This window comes from Coniosporium apollinis, assembly GCF_000281105.1.
Source record: "Coniosporium apollinis CBS 100218 chromosome Unknown supercont1.4, whole genome shotgun sequence".
NCBI classification, from domain to species: Eukaryota; Fungi; Ascomycota; class Dothideomycetes; genus Coniosporium; species Coniosporium apollinis.
Genome location: NW_006913266.1, coordinates 242122 through 259606, shown reverse-complemented (window position 1 = coordinate 259606; position 17485 = coordinate 242122). Strand labels below are relative to the sequence as shown.

Sequence of the window (17485 nt, the reverse complement as noted above, 5' to 3'; positions counted from 1 at the left end):
ACACTGCTAGCCGTTGTAGTCTATTATGTGCGGCATTGGACGCCTGTCAAGCGCTCATGCGAATATTCCTGCCATAGACACGCGCGCTGTGTGATGCACCGCGCGCGACATCCATCGAGTATTTTCAGGGTCCACGAAGCGTCAAGGCCCGTGCACAGACATCTCCGAAGAGGTTCTGCCAAGACATCAAATTGGGCTAGATGATACGGTCACGGGATGAGAGCGTCTTAGAGCGTTTTAGAGCTTATTTCGACTTCAGACCGAGGCAAAAAGCGGTGAGGGTTGCGAGGCTTGGAACGGTCGCGGCGCTGATCGTGACGTTAACGTGGAAACTGGCACAACAAGGCTCGAGTGTTTGTTTGTGGGGATGTGGGGATGATGTCGCGTTCCCCCGTGCGGAGGAGTTCTCCGCCTTTCTGGCGTTCCAAGGTTCGTTGATGCCAGGTTGCACGTTTGTGATCGGATTTGATCGTTTGCGTGGCAAGGCAGCCCGCAGACATCCGGTAATCAAAGCACCAGAAACGGACTGTCCTAGCGGGCACAAGGCAGCAGTTCACACGGACGATCGGTAGATGAGAGATGATTTTTTAACATCTTTATCCTCTCCTGAACAGATTCGCCGATCTATACGACTAGCTGTGCCGGCCCACCAGCAAGGTGCTCTACCTGGTAAGCCAGCACTTGAGGAAGGGAATTCGTGCTGCATCAATCCCATGTGCAATGTCTCACGCAAGAAACCCTCAAAACACGCTCAACTCCACTAAATGCGTCCAGCCGAGTGCTTACCATCGCAGAACACCTAAGGCGCAGATGGGTAGTCCTAAGCCGCATGCCTGGTTAAATTGCAAAACCTGCATCCAGCACCAATTCAAGAACATGTGCACTCATCTCCTCCAGCCCACATTCCAGATCACATGAGCGATATCCTTGGCAGTGTTCACCGTATCGACGACCTTGCCGAACAAGCCTGCCGCCACTATGTCGTCTTCGTCGTCCTCGTACGGCATGAACATGCCGGATGGTGTTCGTCGCAGCCCGCCAGACCCTTCTCTTCGCTCGTCTTCATCTCCGGGGCTCAACATGCGATTCTGAGTAACTGCGACGCTGTCCCGACGATTCGAGAAAGCTCCCGAAGGTTCCCATGGCACGTCCAGGTCGTCATCGTCGTCATCACCGATGAGGAAGTTCTTCGAAGGGTTTGCTGGCCGTAGCGTTTCTTGCGATGGGGAAGGCGAAAGCTTGCTCGAGCGGAAGAAGTTTGGTGATGGTATCGAGTGCTGCTCAGACATATCTGGGGAGTCTGTGCGGTATTTGAGTGTGGTGGACGGGAGCTTGGCAATCGTCTTGCTCTCCGACGTGGCGCTGCCCCTTGAGCTCGTTCGTTTGGGCTGCCGCCTCTTCTTTGACTTCTTCATCATCACTACGCCTCCATCGGAATCTTCGTCTTCGCCGCTGCGGAAAACGTAGTTGTTTTCATCTTCCTCGTCGTCGTAATCGCAGCGCTGACAATCCACAGCTATGCACTGCTCGACTTTGTTGTCGAATCGAATGTGCTTCTTTTCGAGTTCGGGCGTATCGAGGCCGGATGTAGAGGAACGTGAGGAGGAGAAGTAGTCGGTGGGGTCCCTGCTAATAGTCCTTGATGGAATGGACGATGTTGCAACGTCTGAGTTGACTCGGCCCAGGATCGGTCGCCCCCGTACCCGGCCATGTATCGACGAATTTTGTTGAGCCTGAACTGCGGCGGCCGCTTGCTTCAAAAGCGAAGAGGCGGATATCGATTTCTGTAACATGACTTCTGACATGCTTCTCTTTTTCAGGATTGGCTTTTTGTTGATGAATGAGTTGTTCTTCGATATGCGGCTCTGTGGTTCGTAAATATGCTGGCCCCATGGTTTTCTCGGCGCCTCCTGCAGAGGGCCATACAACCATGTAACATCGCAATCCTTCAGCCTATAGCCGTGTCAGCAGAAGTTCTACGCCAGGGTAGCAAGTGGAGATGCTTGCTCACCAGTTGAGTGTCTCCGGCGACACGGTTTTTAGCTTGTACTTGGACTTGGCCCACGTCCGCCAAGAGGCATTCTCGAGCCTTGATCGTTCTCCGTACATTTTCCGCTGAGAAACGATATGCCTCCATGATGACCATATGTCCTCCTCCCGCCAGTCGTGTGAAAGATAGTCGACATGTCTCGACGGTTCCGTTTTGATTGCTGTGTCGTCTTCTGCGACCGGTAAATGGTCCACTATCGAGGTGCTGCCGGGCGTGCTCTCGCTTGTGGGTGAAGTTGCCGTCGAAGGTACAGTGTACGAGTTATCCGTTACCGGACTCGGCGGAGGCTCCAGATCCTCATCGTGATGAAAGGTGTTGTCTCCGTCATAAGTGGGAAACGAGATGGCATCGTTTCCATCGCAATCAGTATTCAGCGAGATACTGCTCTCTGGTTTCGAGTGAAAAGACGGATGAGGAAGATCGACCTGCGAGTGCTGGGGCGACGACGGTAGTGAGGCAGAGAGCGAGTGTGAGATATGTTGGGAATACCTCGGTTTCCGACTTGAGGTGTACTGTGCTGAAGAGCCCACAAGAAACGGAGACTGGGAAGGCGATGGTCCGCGCAGTGGACTGCCACCAAAGTACGATTGGCCGTCGCCTTGAGCAGGCAGGACTTCTGCCATGGCTGTGCAATGCCCTGAACACACTCTCGCTAGCAAATATGATTGCTATGTAGACGGAAGCGGAGTGATAAACCTAAATCCTCCGCTATCAATACCACCCTGAAAGCCCAACTCTCACATGCGGCCCTCCGTCTAGCGGCACCGCTTATTTGGCGAGCGGCGAGCAGCGAGTTGTAGCGTCTGGCAATTCTTTTGTAGAGCGAGGTCCAATATGATTGTCGACTATCGAGCGAATTCTGTGCGCTTCGCGAATGTGGTTCCACGGGCTTGAGGGTACTATATTACAATTTCCAAGGTGCAGAGAGCAAGAACCCTGGGTGATTGTGCTGATTGAGTCGCGATACGATCCTTAACCAGGGCTGAAACGCTTGGTATGGAGCGTGGAATGGCGGGGAGAGAAATGCGGAGATTCGCGTTCTGTTGTGGGTAGTGTTCCAAATGGACACAAGTGAGGGGCGTCCGGCAGTTTGCTTTGCTCAGCTGCGTGCTTGCGAGGCGTGGACAGCAAAGGCGATCGATCGATGTAGAGATGTTTTTGAGGTGGGTAGGATTTACTCAGCATGGACTGGGGCGTTGGAGAAAACTGGGGGTGGCCGACGTTGAGAAGGCTACTGTATGAGCCGAGCGTGCCCAGATGGGCTTGTACAATCGAGTGCGGGTCTGGAAGCGATTGCTCCGCGGATGCTGCCAAGTTTCGAGGTGAAGGAACGCGAGTCTAGTGCGCACGCAAAAGACAGCGTTTTAACGTTTTCAGCATGGATCTTCGCCTCGAATACCTGCACCGCGTTCCCATCCGCTTGTGTCATCAGCAATCAGCGGCTGCCGTTTTCTGCCATGCCCTGAGTCCTGATCCTGAATCCCTCCATCCGCGTCACGGGAAATGCTCGCTTCTGCTGGAATTTCCACCCGTCATGGGCAACAGGGAGCCGCGCTCGACATCTTCATGTCATCGGCTTGCTGCAACAGTTGCCGTAGCTCATCTCCACACTTCTCAAGCGGCTTTCTATCACTCCCGGTCTGACCGCCATTGCTCGACACGCAGGGCAGAGGGACTTAGTGGTTGCGTCTAAACCTTTCTTGGCTGTTTTGCTGAAGTGTGGCGCCCTCCACCAGACGAAGCCGTTCAAGCACAGCCAATGAGCAGGTACCAAATGTGCCACCCCAAGCCGCGCAGCAAAGAACGCAGTCCAAGCAGGGTCGGAAGAGCCTGCGCTTCCCATTCGTAGGGCGCTGCCTGCCACTTGGCGGGAGACAGGGGCCAGGAACCTTTTCGAGCCCATTCTATGGGGTTTCCTTGCAGGGTTCATGGAGCAGAGACCACTTCGAGGACAGATCCGGGACCCTTGCGCTGCCTCAGGCTCGCATCTTATCCTTCGCAGGTATCGTATTCCTCTCCTCCGCCAATGCCTCGGTAAGCGTCGGTCCCCCTGTGGCTGAGGATTATCGAGGCCTCAGGGAAAGAGGAGAACATGAGCCGGTTCGCATACGGGGCGCTGGCCGTTCAACTGACTCCTCCCATCTTACCGATGCTGTCCCTGACAGTCCGCTGTCAAAGTCGTCGCCGGATACTGAGCCGTCTGCTCGACGTCCTTATCTCATGCAGATACGCAGGGCAACACATACACAATCGCCTGCTAACCAACTCCTAGGCGGAAGGTCTCCCGATTCCACGCTAAGGCTGTCTCGACGCTAACAATTGAGTTTGTTTCTCAATCGGCATCACCGCGGGACGGTCCACTGGGGCAACCGCCTAGGAACAGCGTCCTAAGATTGTTGGAGACGTCCGGCGCTACGCGGGTAATGTCGGATTCAGCATCCAACTCAGCTCGGAGGAATCCGCATACCCACAGGACCGCTCGCGGACACGGAATGATGTCTTCCAGGACTTCCATCAGGCCGAGTGCGAGCTCCGCGGTGCCCTGGAGCTCTTCGCGCCGCAACGTAACTGGGATATGGCAACATTGCTTGTCTAAACCGTCCTGCAACTCGCCGTGTCGTGCTTACAAGGGACAAAGATCCCCAGTCATAAACTCTATGCCCTGGGAACGTTCTTTCGATCAAGCAGCAAAGGTTCTTAGGCAACGGATTCTTAGGCAGGCCCCGCATTGGAAGCGCCATACAAGGCTTATCGGAATCCCTTGCCCACTAAACGGGACCAGGTTCACCTCGATAACAATCGCTCAGAAGCAGCACAGAGGATGTCCTCCAATGTCGATCATACACACCTAATCGGACCGAACCGCAATCACGTAGCAAGACATAACGAGGCTACGTGATGGGCTTCATGCAACCAGGTGCATTAGACGCTGAATGCGCACTTTAGCCGTTACGATTGGGCTTGAAGCGTGCAACAGCGTGGTGGTTTGAGCAACCTATCAACGCTAACAGCCGATATCAGCATATCGCTGTCGTCAGCCTTGAGTAATGTTGCACAGTGCAGCACTCAACAGTAGGGGCTTCTGCGGTCCCCTTCAACCGTCTCCTATCAGGCCAGCACGAAATTTATGCTGGGATGCTCCACGCTGCAAGCCATGCTCACGCTGCAGCAACGGTGTGGCTTTGGATCTACCTCTTGCCGGCGCGGTCGAATGGCGATCCCCCGTGCTTGTTGCGCCAGCCATTGCTGAAAAGAGCCGCTTTGCCATTGTTTCTGGATCAAATTTTCTCCGGTCGATCCGTTTACTGAGCTCCAAGCAGTCGCCCGCTCGTAGCCACTCTGGGTCCGGGTCAATCAGCGAGGTGTGTAGGAAAACCGCAAAGGGGCCGTTGAGCCATTCGTCGGAAACTGTGTGGTTGTTCTGGTAATAAGAGTCCTATCGTAGAGTGCCATCATCATGGATACACTTCCTGATCAGCGAAAGCATCTCCCGGTACTCTGGGAAACGTTGCATGTTGGAGTGATCCTCTCTCAACTCTTGGGGACAACTTTTAGCCGCTGTGCGCGGGGTTCCATGTTGCTGACATCGATATCATTTATCAGTCGGTAACTGCCGGATAGGCCCAGCGTCTTGGCAGCGACAACCCGGCCCTTGCATTTAAATTTACTCCAGCAAACCAGCCATGCTTGTCCATAACGCGATCTTGCTCAATTCTCTATCCCATCACTCCCACTTTGTTTCCCAAGTCGAATCTGAGAGGCCTCTTCATGGTCAACGTCGCTAACAACAAGTGAGCCATCAACGAAGCACGGCAACAGTCGACGCTCGGTACCTAGTCGGTGGGTTCTAGCTTGCCGCACTGCACTGTTGCAGATGCAGTGTTGCGAATCCTGTCGTTTCAGATTCGCGATTGCATGGTCACAGCTGAAGTCACAATCGAATGATTCTCGGTCTGCATGCAGCACGTAAGTGGAGACGGTGTGAATTCCATCCTCGAAACCCCGTCATTCATCTAATGCATCAGCAATTAGCATGTGAAACCCGCCAAGATCAGAATTGGAACTCGGAGTCGCTATCCGACACCGAGCAATTGTTCAGACCACGAAGGAGTGTTGCTTTATGATCGGAAGAAACATAGCGGACGCTGCCCAGGTGTTTGTGTTCGTCTCAGGAAGATGTCTCTGCGGCTTTGACGTTCATCACGGGTTCCCACCACACAACACATCTTGAGCGACCAAACTTGACTGCGTACAACCCTCCGCAAGGTCATCCACTAAGAACGCCCGAAGGGAGCCATCAAGATGGCTCATTTGAGAAGAACCCCAAATGTGCGATAGCATTGGCTTGCGCCGCCTCCACCTCCGCAGTCGCCTGCTGAGGTCGATCAGGTGATACCACATTAATGTAAAAGCCTCCAGCCAGAACGCGGCTATGCAGTGTTGACAATCAGACCCAGCGAGCTTGATAGAACAGCACAACGGCAGATCTACATGTACAGCGGCGTGTCTTCCTGCAGGGTTGGTTCGACGGATCGCGCTGTCAATCAGTAGATGCGCTGATGTTCTCAACAGACTCCGCTGCCTCTGCATACATGCACATGCATCGGTAGGCTCCACGATATCTTATCGTTGTCCTGCAACGTCAATCTTCCAGTACAGCGGTTCAGGAATGTTGTGATACCGAAATGCTGATGATAGTCTCGTCCCTTTGAGCGTCGAAAGCCATGAAATCGAAATCCCGCATCTACTCGCGCATCCCCTACGAGGCTTTAGAACATGGGTTACTCCGAAATTCAGACACGGAAGTCTTCCCGGTTGCGAAGAAGCCTGTCCCGCGGCTTGCCAAGAGATGGGGCCCAAACACTTACATTCCTAGGAGAAAAATCCTCCAGGGTGTATCAGTCAGGTAGCCCTTCACTGTGGACTCTTTAGCCCAGCTCATACTATCCGAACGCACTTGTGCCCAAAGTACGAACTGTATCCACGACCGAACCCCCGTTACTGATCTGGAGGCTATCAAAGACTATCCACTAGGTGTACCTCCAATATCTGCGCGTCCCGGGTCTCTCGAGTTCATCCGCGCTACAAGAACCTGTAGACGTTGGAACCGGCACACAGGTGTTCCATGTCACTCGCTACTGTCGCTTTTCTTTGGCATCACTTACTCGCTCGCGGTGTCTAGACCTCCACTCTCGGGCTTGAAGAGCTTGGGACGCTGCAGCGACGAAGTTAGACAGAGCGATGTACTTCGCACCGCTGGCCTGCCGTTTTTCATCTTACTGTTGGTTCCGACGTCGCCCTCTCTCGACCTATTGATTGTACACGCGGTCCTATCCATATTCAACCTTGCAGCCTGGGCCCAGGAGATGCGTCCCCGATGGATGATGCATCTCAACATGTTTGTTGGTGGCGGGAAGCTTGCCTGGAAACTTACGTTGTTCCCCCAGCCTGCGGCGGAGTTTTGGCGTACGGACCCGCTTCGCCGTTCCATTCACGCGAAGGGTTGGATGGGTAGTGGGTATATCGCGCCTGGTCGACTCATCTTGTCGTGATGTATTGATCTTTAGATAGGAAAGAATTATGAGTGTTGAGAACGCTCCCGAGGCTCGTGTCGAAGACTTCCTTACCGTATCATCGCAGGTGCAGAGTTGCGAAAATGTGGAAAGTGCAACGACATTATTTGCAGTTACGAAGAAACACCCCATGCAAACCAGTTGGGTATCAATACTAGACTGAGAACGCCCTTGCCAAGTGAGACCCAAGACGCCGCAACTCCGATGCCAAAGCACCGCGTCCGGAACGGTATCAAATAGCTCATCTCACGTGGTTCATAAAACTCGCCATCTCGGCATCCTTCGTTGCGCCGGCGTATGAATGAAGCTGTCGTCTCGACTCCCTTGCACTCCTCTTCCCCATCATCCCCCCCTTCTTCTCCGTCGCCCAGACGCGGATCCAGATGAGATATCTTACGACGACGAACAAGACGCACATAGCCGCCAAGATTCCAACCACGTACCCCGCCACGGTGCCGCCGGAACTGCTGCGCCAGTCCAGGAAGCCGTACACGAAGAAGCCTTGCGTTGCGTACGTTACGAAGGCGACTCCGAGATACATGGCCAGCAATATAACAAGCGGGATGAGGTGCCACCAGGGCATCGGCTGGGTGCGGGGGATTATGATTTCCAAGAGAGCGAAGACGGAGTTGAGCGCGTGGGTCGAAACGTTGCGCCACGTAACGTAGGGCGTTGGGAAGGAGGAGTAGAGGAGAGCCCAAAACACGACTACAAATTTAACTGTCAGCCTGACCCGCAATACCACGTATTGAAGACGTTTGTTCATGTCCACTTACTCGTCACCAAAAACGGGAACACAACCACAGTGCTATAGAAAACCCCGTGCATCTCCTGCAACGCCCTCGGCCATCTGCTCAGCCAACTCCGGCCCCGGAACGCATAGCTCCCTGTGTGTGCAGCGGCGAAGGCGAAGTAGAAGGCGATGCCCCAGAAGGTGAGGTTGGTGAAGAAGCTGAAGGACTGCCGGGCGGCTTTCGCGTTGCCGTGCGCGGTGTCCCACAGCAGCAGGAAGAGGATGGTCGCGAAGGCGTAGAGGGAGATTAGTGCGCGGGTGGCGCAGAGGACGGTCGGCGGGAGGAGCCAGGATGTGGTGTAGCGGTCGACCAAGTCGAAGGTTGATGTGGAGAGGGTTTGGTGGTGACGGGTCATGATCTACGGTATTTACTGCTTGCAAGAGAGCAGTATTCGATCGCAGGATGCGTTTTAGGAAGAAAGGCGGACAGAAAGAACGGGCAGCGTTGAGCGATCAATACACCGTTGACGTCGTCGTAAACAATCAGAAAATAGAAATTCTGGAATTGAACTATAGGTTGAAGAGCTTGGAGAAGAACCAAATGTTAACAAAGGCGCAGAAACGCTGCAATCCCGTCTCTACTTATGAATCCATAGGCGGCTGAGCTGACAGCGCAGGGCTGATGCTGAAAGCTGAAAACCGTGGCGCCCATCCGCGTCTGAGCCCCTATGGCTTGTGCCAAGGGGAGTTTCCGATACGTCAAACCACGATTCTCCGAAGCCCGTCCCGTCATGCCCTGTGCAGTCGGAAAGCACTGAAACGCGCAGGATCAAAGATCAGTGGCACTGCATGGACGACTTTCGAAACCGGAGTAAGGGTGATAGCAGAAGGCTGTGGGTTGTCGAGAGGAGGTCAACAGCGCAAATTGAGGTACATGCATCAGCTTGCAACACCATCTCCCGTCCGATGCAGACCCTGCAAGGTACTGATGTAGCTTTAGTCAGCGACACCCCGCCAGATATCATGACGTACCGATGCCGGAGCCCCACGTACAAAGTGCCGCGGCGTAAATTATTTGACTGCCCTTCAATTGCACGAATCCCACTTCGAAGCCTACATCCAGCTTCATATCCAAATTCAACCCATCATTATCCACCATAAACCGCCAAAATGCCAGCAGTCGAATCAGCCTTTGATCCCAAGGACATGGTAACCTTTCATCGCTCAGAGCGGCGATGACATTTTTGACTGACAGCTTACCCTAGATATTCAGACACCTCGGGCCCACAGGCTTGAAGGTCTCTGTCTTTTCCCTTGGTGGTTGGCTCACATACGGCGGCACGCAGAAGGGTGACATTGTCAAGGAGTGCCTGCAGACTGCTTGGGACCATGGCATAAACTTCTTCGACACCGCTGAAACGTACGCCAACGGCGAGAGTGAGGTCGAGATGGGCCGAGCCCTGAAGGAGCTGGCCTGGCCGAGGGACGAGTATGTGCTGTCCACAAAGGTACAGCATCTCGGGAACCCATCATGAGACTATACACTAGTTGTACTAATCATTCCTAGATCTTCTTCGGTACGGGCCGTAAGGAACCAAACACCCGGGGTCTATCAAAGAAGCACGTCGTTGAGGGATTGAAGAGCTCCTTGGCAAGACTGCAGCAGCCATACGTCGATATTGTGCTTGCTCACAGGCCCGACTATGCGTAGGCTCCAGCTCCGACACTTGTGAAACATGACATTCCGCTGACATGCCCCAGAACGCCAATGAAGGAGATCGTCGAAGGATTCACCCAGTGCATCCGCAATCTTAACCTCGCCTACTACTGGGGAACCTCCGAGTGGTCCGCAACCCAGATCATGGAGGCGACGCAGATCGCCGAGAGGTACAATCTCATCGCTCCCATCGCCGAGCAGCCGCAATACAATGCCTTCCACCGCGAGCGCTTCGAGGTTGAGTACGCTCCTCTGTTCCAACAGTTCCAATACGGCACCACAATCTGGAGTCCCCTCGCCTCTGGCCTCCTGACAGGCAAGTACAACGACGGCATCCCAGAGGACTCCCGCTTCGCGACCAACAAGGCTTTCTTCGAGAGCACGATCAAGGAGCTAAAGACACCAGAGGGCCAGGCGAAAATCGAGAAGGTGAAGAAGCTCACCAAGGTCGCTCAGGAGCTTGGCGGAAACTGCACCCAGCTGGCGCTGGCTTGGGCGGCGAAGAACCCGAACGTCAGCACTGTCATCTTGGGCGCGACCAAGACCGAGCAGATCATTGATAACTGCAAGGCGGTCAAGCTGATTGAGAAGTTGACGCCGGAGGTCATGCAGCAGATTGAGGAGATCCTGCAGAACAAGCCGAGCCCACCTCCGACCTTTGGTCGCGACCGGTAAGGTGCATCTTAGAAGAAGTGTCGGGCTCACCAGGGCCCGATCAATCGAGAGGCGCAGGCTTATGCGTGGCAGAGGCGCATCCTATCGGCGAAAAGCGAAGCTGTAAATAAGTAAAAACTATTGACTGATTCGATATTCAATCCTGAATTTGGCTTAACAAGCGGAAAGGTACCGTTTCTTCGTCCACCATAGCTGTTGTTCCTCGTCGAATACTCAAAGCGACCCCATGGGCACTTACATGTCATGCTTGATGCATTTGGCAACCCACTCGTGTATCGAGCGCGTTGATGCGGCTACTATCGCAGCCCTTGGCCACACACCTGATGCAACGTCCACGTAGCACGCTGACACAAAGGCATTCACCATCATTGACACGATGCCAACGCATATTGACGCACGTTGCGTGACAAAGGGCCACAGAAAGCCAACAAGATTGACAAGTCGACAAAGAAACGCACCAAAACTGCCTACCTCCCCCTTCCCAGCCTCTATACCCATACACCTGCTCCCTTGACTACCCCAACTTGCCTTACGCCGCAAAGAAGCCGTCCCCGAACACAGCAACAATGTGCTACCACCGCCTCTACATCTTCTCCACCTGCGGCCACTCTCTCTACAGCCCCACCCCCCTCCTCCTCTGCAAAGACAGCGCCATCCCCCCCGACTCCACCTCCAGCGCAACCTGCACCCCGCACGCGCACCCCTTCCAGTCCCTCCGCATCCACCGTCTCTGCGCGCTCTGCGACCGCCGCAGGAGCGTGCTGCTGGCCGAGGTCGACCACAACAGGACGATCAGGTTCGATGCCTGGAGGTGGAAGGTCGCGTATCAGAATCCGGCGGCTGAGAAGGAGGCGTGGAAGCGGTGGGGGGAGCAGGGGGATGTGAGGGAGAGGGTTAGGCGGAGGGAGGAGAGTAAAGGGAGGGTGGAGGGGGATGTCAAGGTTGCGTGGTGAGAATTGAGGGCAGGAAGCGTCGGAATAACTTCGGCGCCAAGGCGTTGGAGCTCGACGTCGACGTCGGACAGCGAGAGCTCAGCAACGGAGCGTGACGAACAGCCAATTGACCTTCCTGCTCCCCGGTCAGCCTTTCGACATACGTACCGACGGGCGACCAAGATGCCTACACCCGAGTCCGCCGCGTTCCTCGCGAAGAAACCTACCGTACCCCCCACCTTCGACGGCGTAGACTACGATGACAACCGGCAGTTGAAGGCGGCCCAAGATGCGATTATCCGAGAGCAATGGGTTAAGAGCATGATGGCGAGGCTTGTGAGGGAGGAGATGGGGAAGTGCTATTACCGGGAAGGCGTGAATCATCTGGAGAAGTGTGGGCATTTGAGAGGTTGGTAGTTCCGCTCTCGGTCCAGCAACGTTGTGTTGGGATATTTGAAGCATGAGACACAGTGCTCGTTGAAGCTTGGGAGCGGACGGCTGACTGGCGCTTGCATTTCGTAGAGCGGTACTTCGAGCTATTGAAGGAGTCGAAGGTCCGAGGGTACTTGTTCGAGCAGCAGAACTACATTCCGAAGTCATAGGAAGCTGCAAGGCTCGCTGTCATTAGGTGTTGCTATGGTTTTGCGTTGGCACGGGTTGATCGCACGGGGACCTTCAAGAGTTGAGGGAGCAGCAGCGATGAGCTAAGGGCTACCAGCAAAGCGTGAACCGGTTGTAGGGTTGATGGAACAAGAGGTGCGCATACTGGAGTAGATCCAATCATGTGAACACAGGCATTACCGTACAGTGGGGTTTGAAGAGCGCTTGTACGCGTGCGAATGCACGTTCTTCATAAGGCATATCCTTCATCATTGTTTTCAGCAGTCACGTGTGTTCCGCTGCTTTCCACTGACTTCCCTCTTGAGCGAAGCCAGCCATTGAAAATACTACATCTACTTTACAAGACAAAACGAAGCAAAAGGTTCATCACATCATTCATCAATGCGGACCCCTGGACCGAGTGCAAAGTCGCGCGTTTATTCTTGAGCTGTAAAGGCTAACGACTGAACAGCTGATTAAAGTAAAACTCAACCCTTATGTCATCCGCATCGCAAGTGAACATTTCGTTTCCGGCTTCACGCTTCACTCGGGACCACGGCGCTAGCCCCATGTTTTGTCAGGGCTTCAGTACAGTTTCTTCAACCATCCTCTCACCTTACGACTTTCGACCTCGTCCGAAGCCAGCTTCGTGCTGTAAGTGACGGACAATCTCTGCAGCCATTTTCTGACCTCACGTGTTGCACACAGTAACGAAGCAGTATGGCTGCTCTAGCCCTGGATGTCGCGACAGCGGAGACGATCCTCAAACTTCAGCTCCAGGATGTGGACGACGCGCTGGAAGAAGCGTACGAAGAGCTCACCGAAGATGAATCAACCGCCTTCAAGATGATGCGCGAGGACATCGGTAACGCCCTTAAGGAAACAGAAGATCGCCGTATAGCGACAGTACTTGGACGAGTTGGCTGCATCGATCGCGAAGTCCTCGAGAATGCCTATGAAGATGAGCAACAAGCTGTTCAAGACCATGATTTCGCATGTCGTCTGGCGGGTGTCCAGGTAGATCCAGAGCATCGCGCAGCATCGGCCCACTTTCTTAGCGAGACCGCGTCAGTCCTCTCGGCAATGAACGCGTGCCAACTGAAGGACGATGAAGGTCCTGAGACAGCGCCTTTTGTTGCAAGATGTGCTTACTCCGATGACTCTGCAGGAGATAGCCAAGTAGAGAATCAAGAGGAGAATCAAGAGGAGATTGAGGAGGCGATAGAAGATCTAGCTGCAAAGGAAGTTGAAGAGATGGCTGAGAGGGTGGATGAAGACATGGCTGCAGGAGAGGTTGAGGAGGAGGTCGAAGAAGAGAAAGTGGAAGAAAAGGCCAAAGTAGAGGTTCGAATTACATTTAAAGTAAAGGCCGAAGACAATACGCATAGGTTTGAAGAAATGATCAGGAAGAGGATCAGAGATGAGATCTTAGAAGTGGTCGTGGAAGCGGGAAGGGAAGGGATCAAGCTGGGGTGCGAAGCGACGATCAAATTCAGGATTGAAGAGGTGATCACAGAGACCGAAGCTACAGTCTGCTACGCATGCGCTGCCTGCACTGAGGTTAGGCCCAAGGTGGAATGCCTGCTACTGGGCTGCCAACCGGAGCCTCATGCCTACTGCAGCGAGTGCCTAATCAACCTATTCAAGACCTCCATATGCGACACGACACTCTTCCCTCCACGTTGTTGTCGAGAGACAATCCCACTCGATGCCGCAAAGCCCTTTCTCACACACGATTCCATCAAGGCCTTCGAAGAGAAGTCACTTGAATTATCAACTCCAAATCCAATTTACTGCTCGCAACCGGGTTGTTCCCACTTCATACCCCCGAACTATGTCGAAGATGGCGCAGCCGTGTGCTCCGCATGCGCGACTAGAACATGCACAAACTGCAGGAAGGGTGCACACGACGGCATATGTCTAGAGGAATCCAACGTGCAAGAACTCCTGAGGATCGCACGCGACAAACGTTGGCAGCGTTGCTACAACTGCCACATAATGGTGGAGCTGGCAGATGGTTGCCACCACATGACGTACGTACAATGCATGCCAATTATTGGCGTTGCTTATGTTGGCACGAAGCCTAGCTAACATATCATTTACGCCAGCTGTCTTTGCGGATCGGAGTTCTGCTATGTCTGCGGCCTCAGATGGAGATCTTGCGACTGCGAGCAATACGGGAACCGGCTATATCCGGACGCTCCGCATTTGATAGTCCGTTCCCGTATCGGTACACAAGAGCGTCACGAAGCTATTCTCGACCCTGACTGCGAGCATGATGACTGGAGCCAGTTGAGCCGCCAGAACGGCCACGACACGGATTGCGAAGTGTGCGGTAGTCGGCGCATGCGCTTCGTGCTTCACTGTGATCAGTGTCATCTTGAAGCTTGCTTTTCGTGCATTTCCAACCGTTTGGGATTAAGGCTTATGTATGCCGATAACTGATGGAGCCAGTAGATTGACGAGGGTTTACCCAAGAACTTTGTGCGGTCTCTTTATCTCCATGGAGCTTCTAAAGCAGAAGCGCAGATGCTCTGGCGATCTCTATGCCTGGGAAAGTGGAATGATGATCTGATCGTTTGTCACAGGCCTGTCTTTGTATGCAGCACCTCCGAGGACGAACGCAAGTTTTACATGGCGACATATGTAGCCTAGAAACGTCGTAGTAGCTCAAGTTACAGTACTGGAAGTACTTATTGCTGCCGCGTTGTTGTGTGGTGACCACCTCAACATGGACTCCGCCTCCGCGGCATTCGACCCCTTGTGCCCCTCAACCCCGAACAACATTGAACTGCTCCGACCAACGTGTTTAAACCCCTCTGCCCACTTCCCGGCTACCCGTCTCGCCGTTAACATGCTTGCTTATACATCTAACCATGCAGCTGTAGCTTCCGCTGGAGGGGTTATAACAGTAATTAGACCCGAGGTTACATTGACCAGCCCGCTCGCAGCCTCTCCTCCAACTTACAAGACCGATCATCCAAGACCTAGGATAGCCTAGATCTTTATAAGGCTGTTCACCCCGCACGTCAGGCCTTATCCGATCATGCGTTCTGCGAGGGACATAAAGGCGGAGCAGCCTCTTCGCATGCCTACTCTGCTTATTTTATCTCCGTTGTTCTCTTCACTTTCTGAGTGATGCAATTTCCAAGACACCCTTGATTCAAACTCCTCCATACAAGCTTCATCGAACCCGCTGAATCGAGCAAACATGTCTTCATCGTGGGCAGACCTCCCCACAGCCCTTGAGGGCAGCATATCTAAGCTCGATGAACTGCTTGCCAATGACGGTCAACTCAAGGCCTTCACAACCTCGAACGCCATCGACAAGCCCGCCACGTTCGGCATCAAGTCCAGCGGCTCTGAGAACGCGCTTCTAGTAGAAGTGACGAACGGGTCGGCCAAGACCGCCGTCGGGAACCCCCAATCCGCCCTCTTCACGCTCTCCGCGTTACCAGAACAATGGGAGGAGTTCTTCAAGCAAACTCCCGTGGCGCCATATCAGAGTTACTGGGGGATGTTCGGCATGAACATCAAGCAGCAGGGCATTGAGGTACAGGGCGATCAGACTGAGTTCGCCCACTGGACTCACGTCTGGCGGCGTGTTCTCGAACTTGCTCACCACGCCCACTGCGGCCCTTATCCGGAAGACGAGCAGGTCCAGCCGGATGAAGACCATCTTGTCGGACGATACGTCTACCTCACAGCCCCAATCTGGGGAAGATGCAAGGTGTTCTACGAAACGAGTGGCGACGGAGACCAACCTATCGTCTTCCTGCATACCGCTGGCTCAGACGGCAGGCAGTATCATGGTGTCATGAACGATGCTCGTATGCGTGAGAGATGCACCATGTACTGTTTTGATTTGCCTGGACACGGTAGAAGCTTTCCATCCCAGAGCTACTACCCTGGCGCACACACGAATACCGAAGATAGCTATGTTGGGTGCATAGCCGCGTTTGTTAAAGCTCTCGGTCTCAACAAGCCTATCATCTGTGGAGCGTCCATGGCAGGACAGGTTTGCTTGGCTGTTGCGATCCGCCATCAGGAGGTTGGCGCCTGCGGGACGATTCCTTTGCAGGGGTATCACTTTACATCCGTATTTCCACGCCTGGCGCTTGACCATTACTGACACATCTCACAGGAGTGATTATCTGAACATGGAAAGGCAATGGTATGACCGTTCGCCCTATGTTAACCAGTCTTTGTTCAACCCCGAATGGGTCTACGGCGTAAGCTCGTCCTTTTAACTGACAAATCTCAGCTGCTAAGACGCTGAAGATGATGTCGCCTACCGCTCCTCTTGTCAACAAGCAGCTCATCTGGCACCTCTACAGCGGCCAAGCCTACGGCGTAAGCTGTCCCTAGATGGCTTCTTCTGACGTGTGCTGACCTACCCAACGATCTTCCACGGAGATCTGGACTTTTACTTTGGAGGCTGGGATGGACGGTCTCGCATGGCTGACATCGACACCAAAAGTTGTCCAGTGTTCATGCTCACAGGGGAGTATGACTGGAGCAACACGCCCGCTATGTCTCAGGCAACGGCCGACAAGATACCCGGCGCAAAGCACAAGGCCATGCCGGAGCTCGGACACTTTCCCGCTACCGAAAACCCAGAGAAGTTCGTGCCGCATTTGATTGAGGCCATCGAGCATATCCAGGCGACACGCGCTTAGTCCGAACGCATCTGGATGCACGCTTCTCGTTCAGCTTCAGCTCCAGCTAGACAGTCCGGGTGCAAATGAAGTGCTCTTGTAAACGCATTCAGGCCAACGATGTCGAGCGTGTCACCAGCAACCCGCCGGTTCTTGTGTTTGTACTGTATTTTTCACACCTTGGTTATAGCAGCTGGCAGCATGTCGGCTGTTTATGCCGGTTCTCGTGCTGCGAGTTTCTTTATGAGCAGACGTCCTTGCTCCATGTACAGTCCGGGCGGGCGTCGATGCTGTGTGTTGTAGCCATGCTAACGTGGCGTCTCGTCTTAGCTCTTAGCTTGTAGCGGGAATATGTCGAAAGACAACGTTTTGTTCAATCGATTGGTTTAACCATGAAAGAACCCTGCGGCTTGACTTCCAATCGCTTGGCGATATACAAACTCCAAGGATCAACGTAGACTCTTGTCAAGGGGTTAATGCCGTTGTTGCGAAGCTGAAACACTCGTATGATGATGTAGACGTCAGTCGGGCTGACCGAGCCGTCGGT

At 53.8% G+C, this 17485-nt stretch overlaps 7 protein-coding genes across 7 annotated transcripts; 5 read left to right on the top strand and 2 right to left on the bottom strand.

Annotated features, from left to right (window-relative positions):
- Window positions 1–884: 884 nt before the first annotated feature.
- Window positions 885–2673, bottom strand: W97_01142 (uncharacterized protein; the record flags this gene model as incomplete). The annotated part of the gene is made up of 2 exons (XM_007779051.1): window positions 885–1953; window positions 2012–2673. The coding sequence occupies 2 exons, from the start codon at window positions 2671–2673 to the stop codon at window positions 885–887; spliced, it is 1731 nt and encodes a 576-aa protein (XP_007777241.1).
- Window positions 2674–7864: 5191 nt separating this feature from the next.
- On the bottom strand, window positions 7865–8772 carry W97_01141 (uncharacterized protein; the record flags this gene model as incomplete). The annotated part of the gene is made up of 2 exons (XM_007779050.1): window positions 7865–8331; window positions 8400–8772. 2 exons carry the CDS (start codon window positions 8770–8772, stop codon window positions 7865–7867), a joined length of 840 nt encoding a protein of 279 aa, XP_007777240.1.
- Window positions 8773–9526: 754 nt separating this feature from the next.
- On the top strand, window positions 9527–10748 carry W97_01140 (uncharacterized protein; the record flags this gene model as incomplete). Its single annotated transcript, XM_007779049.1, has 4 exons — window positions 9527–9565; window positions 9622–9864; window positions 9924–10063; window positions 10118–10748. 4 exons carry the CDS (start codon window positions 9527–9529, stop codon window positions 10746–10748), a joined length of 1053 nt encoding a protein of 350 aa, XP_007777239.1.
- A 566-nt stretch (window positions 10749–11314) lies between these two features.
- Window positions 11315–11701, top strand: W97_01139 (uncharacterized protein; the record flags this gene model as incomplete). Its single annotated transcript, XM_007779048.1, has 1 exon — window positions 11315–11701. One exon carries the CDS (start codon window positions 11315–11317, stop codon window positions 11699–11701), a length of 387 nt encoding a protein of 128 aa, XP_007777238.1.
- Window positions 11702–11863: 162 nt separating this feature from the next.
- W97_01138 (NADH-ubiquinone oxidoreductase 12 kDa subunit, mitochondrial) lies at window positions 11864–12282 on the top strand (the record flags this gene model as incomplete). Its single annotated transcript, XM_007779047.1, has 2 exons — window positions 11864–12089; window positions 12203–12282. The coding sequence occupies 2 exons, from the start codon at window positions 11864–11866 to the stop codon at window positions 12280–12282; spliced, it is 306 nt and encodes a 101-aa protein (XP_007777237.1).
- Window positions 12283–13000: 718 nt separating this feature from the next.
- W97_01137 (uncharacterized protein) lies at window positions 13001–14371 on the top strand (the record flags this gene model as incomplete). The annotated part of the gene is made up of 1 exon (XM_007779046.1): window positions 13001–14371. One exon carries the CDS (start codon window positions 13001–13003, stop codon window positions 14369–14371), a length of 1371 nt encoding a protein of 456 aa, XP_007777236.1.
- A 1120-nt stretch (window positions 14372–15491) lies between these two features.
- W97_01136 (uncharacterized protein) lies at window positions 15492–16959 on the top strand (the record flags this gene model as incomplete). The annotated part of the gene is made up of 4 exons (XM_007779045.1): window positions 15492–16363; window positions 16425–16512; window positions 16562–16640; window positions 16697–16959. 4 exons carry the CDS (start codon window positions 15492–15494, stop codon window positions 16957–16959), a joined length of 1302 nt encoding a protein of 433 aa, XP_007777235.1.
- Window positions 16960–17485: the final 526 nt, after the last annotated feature.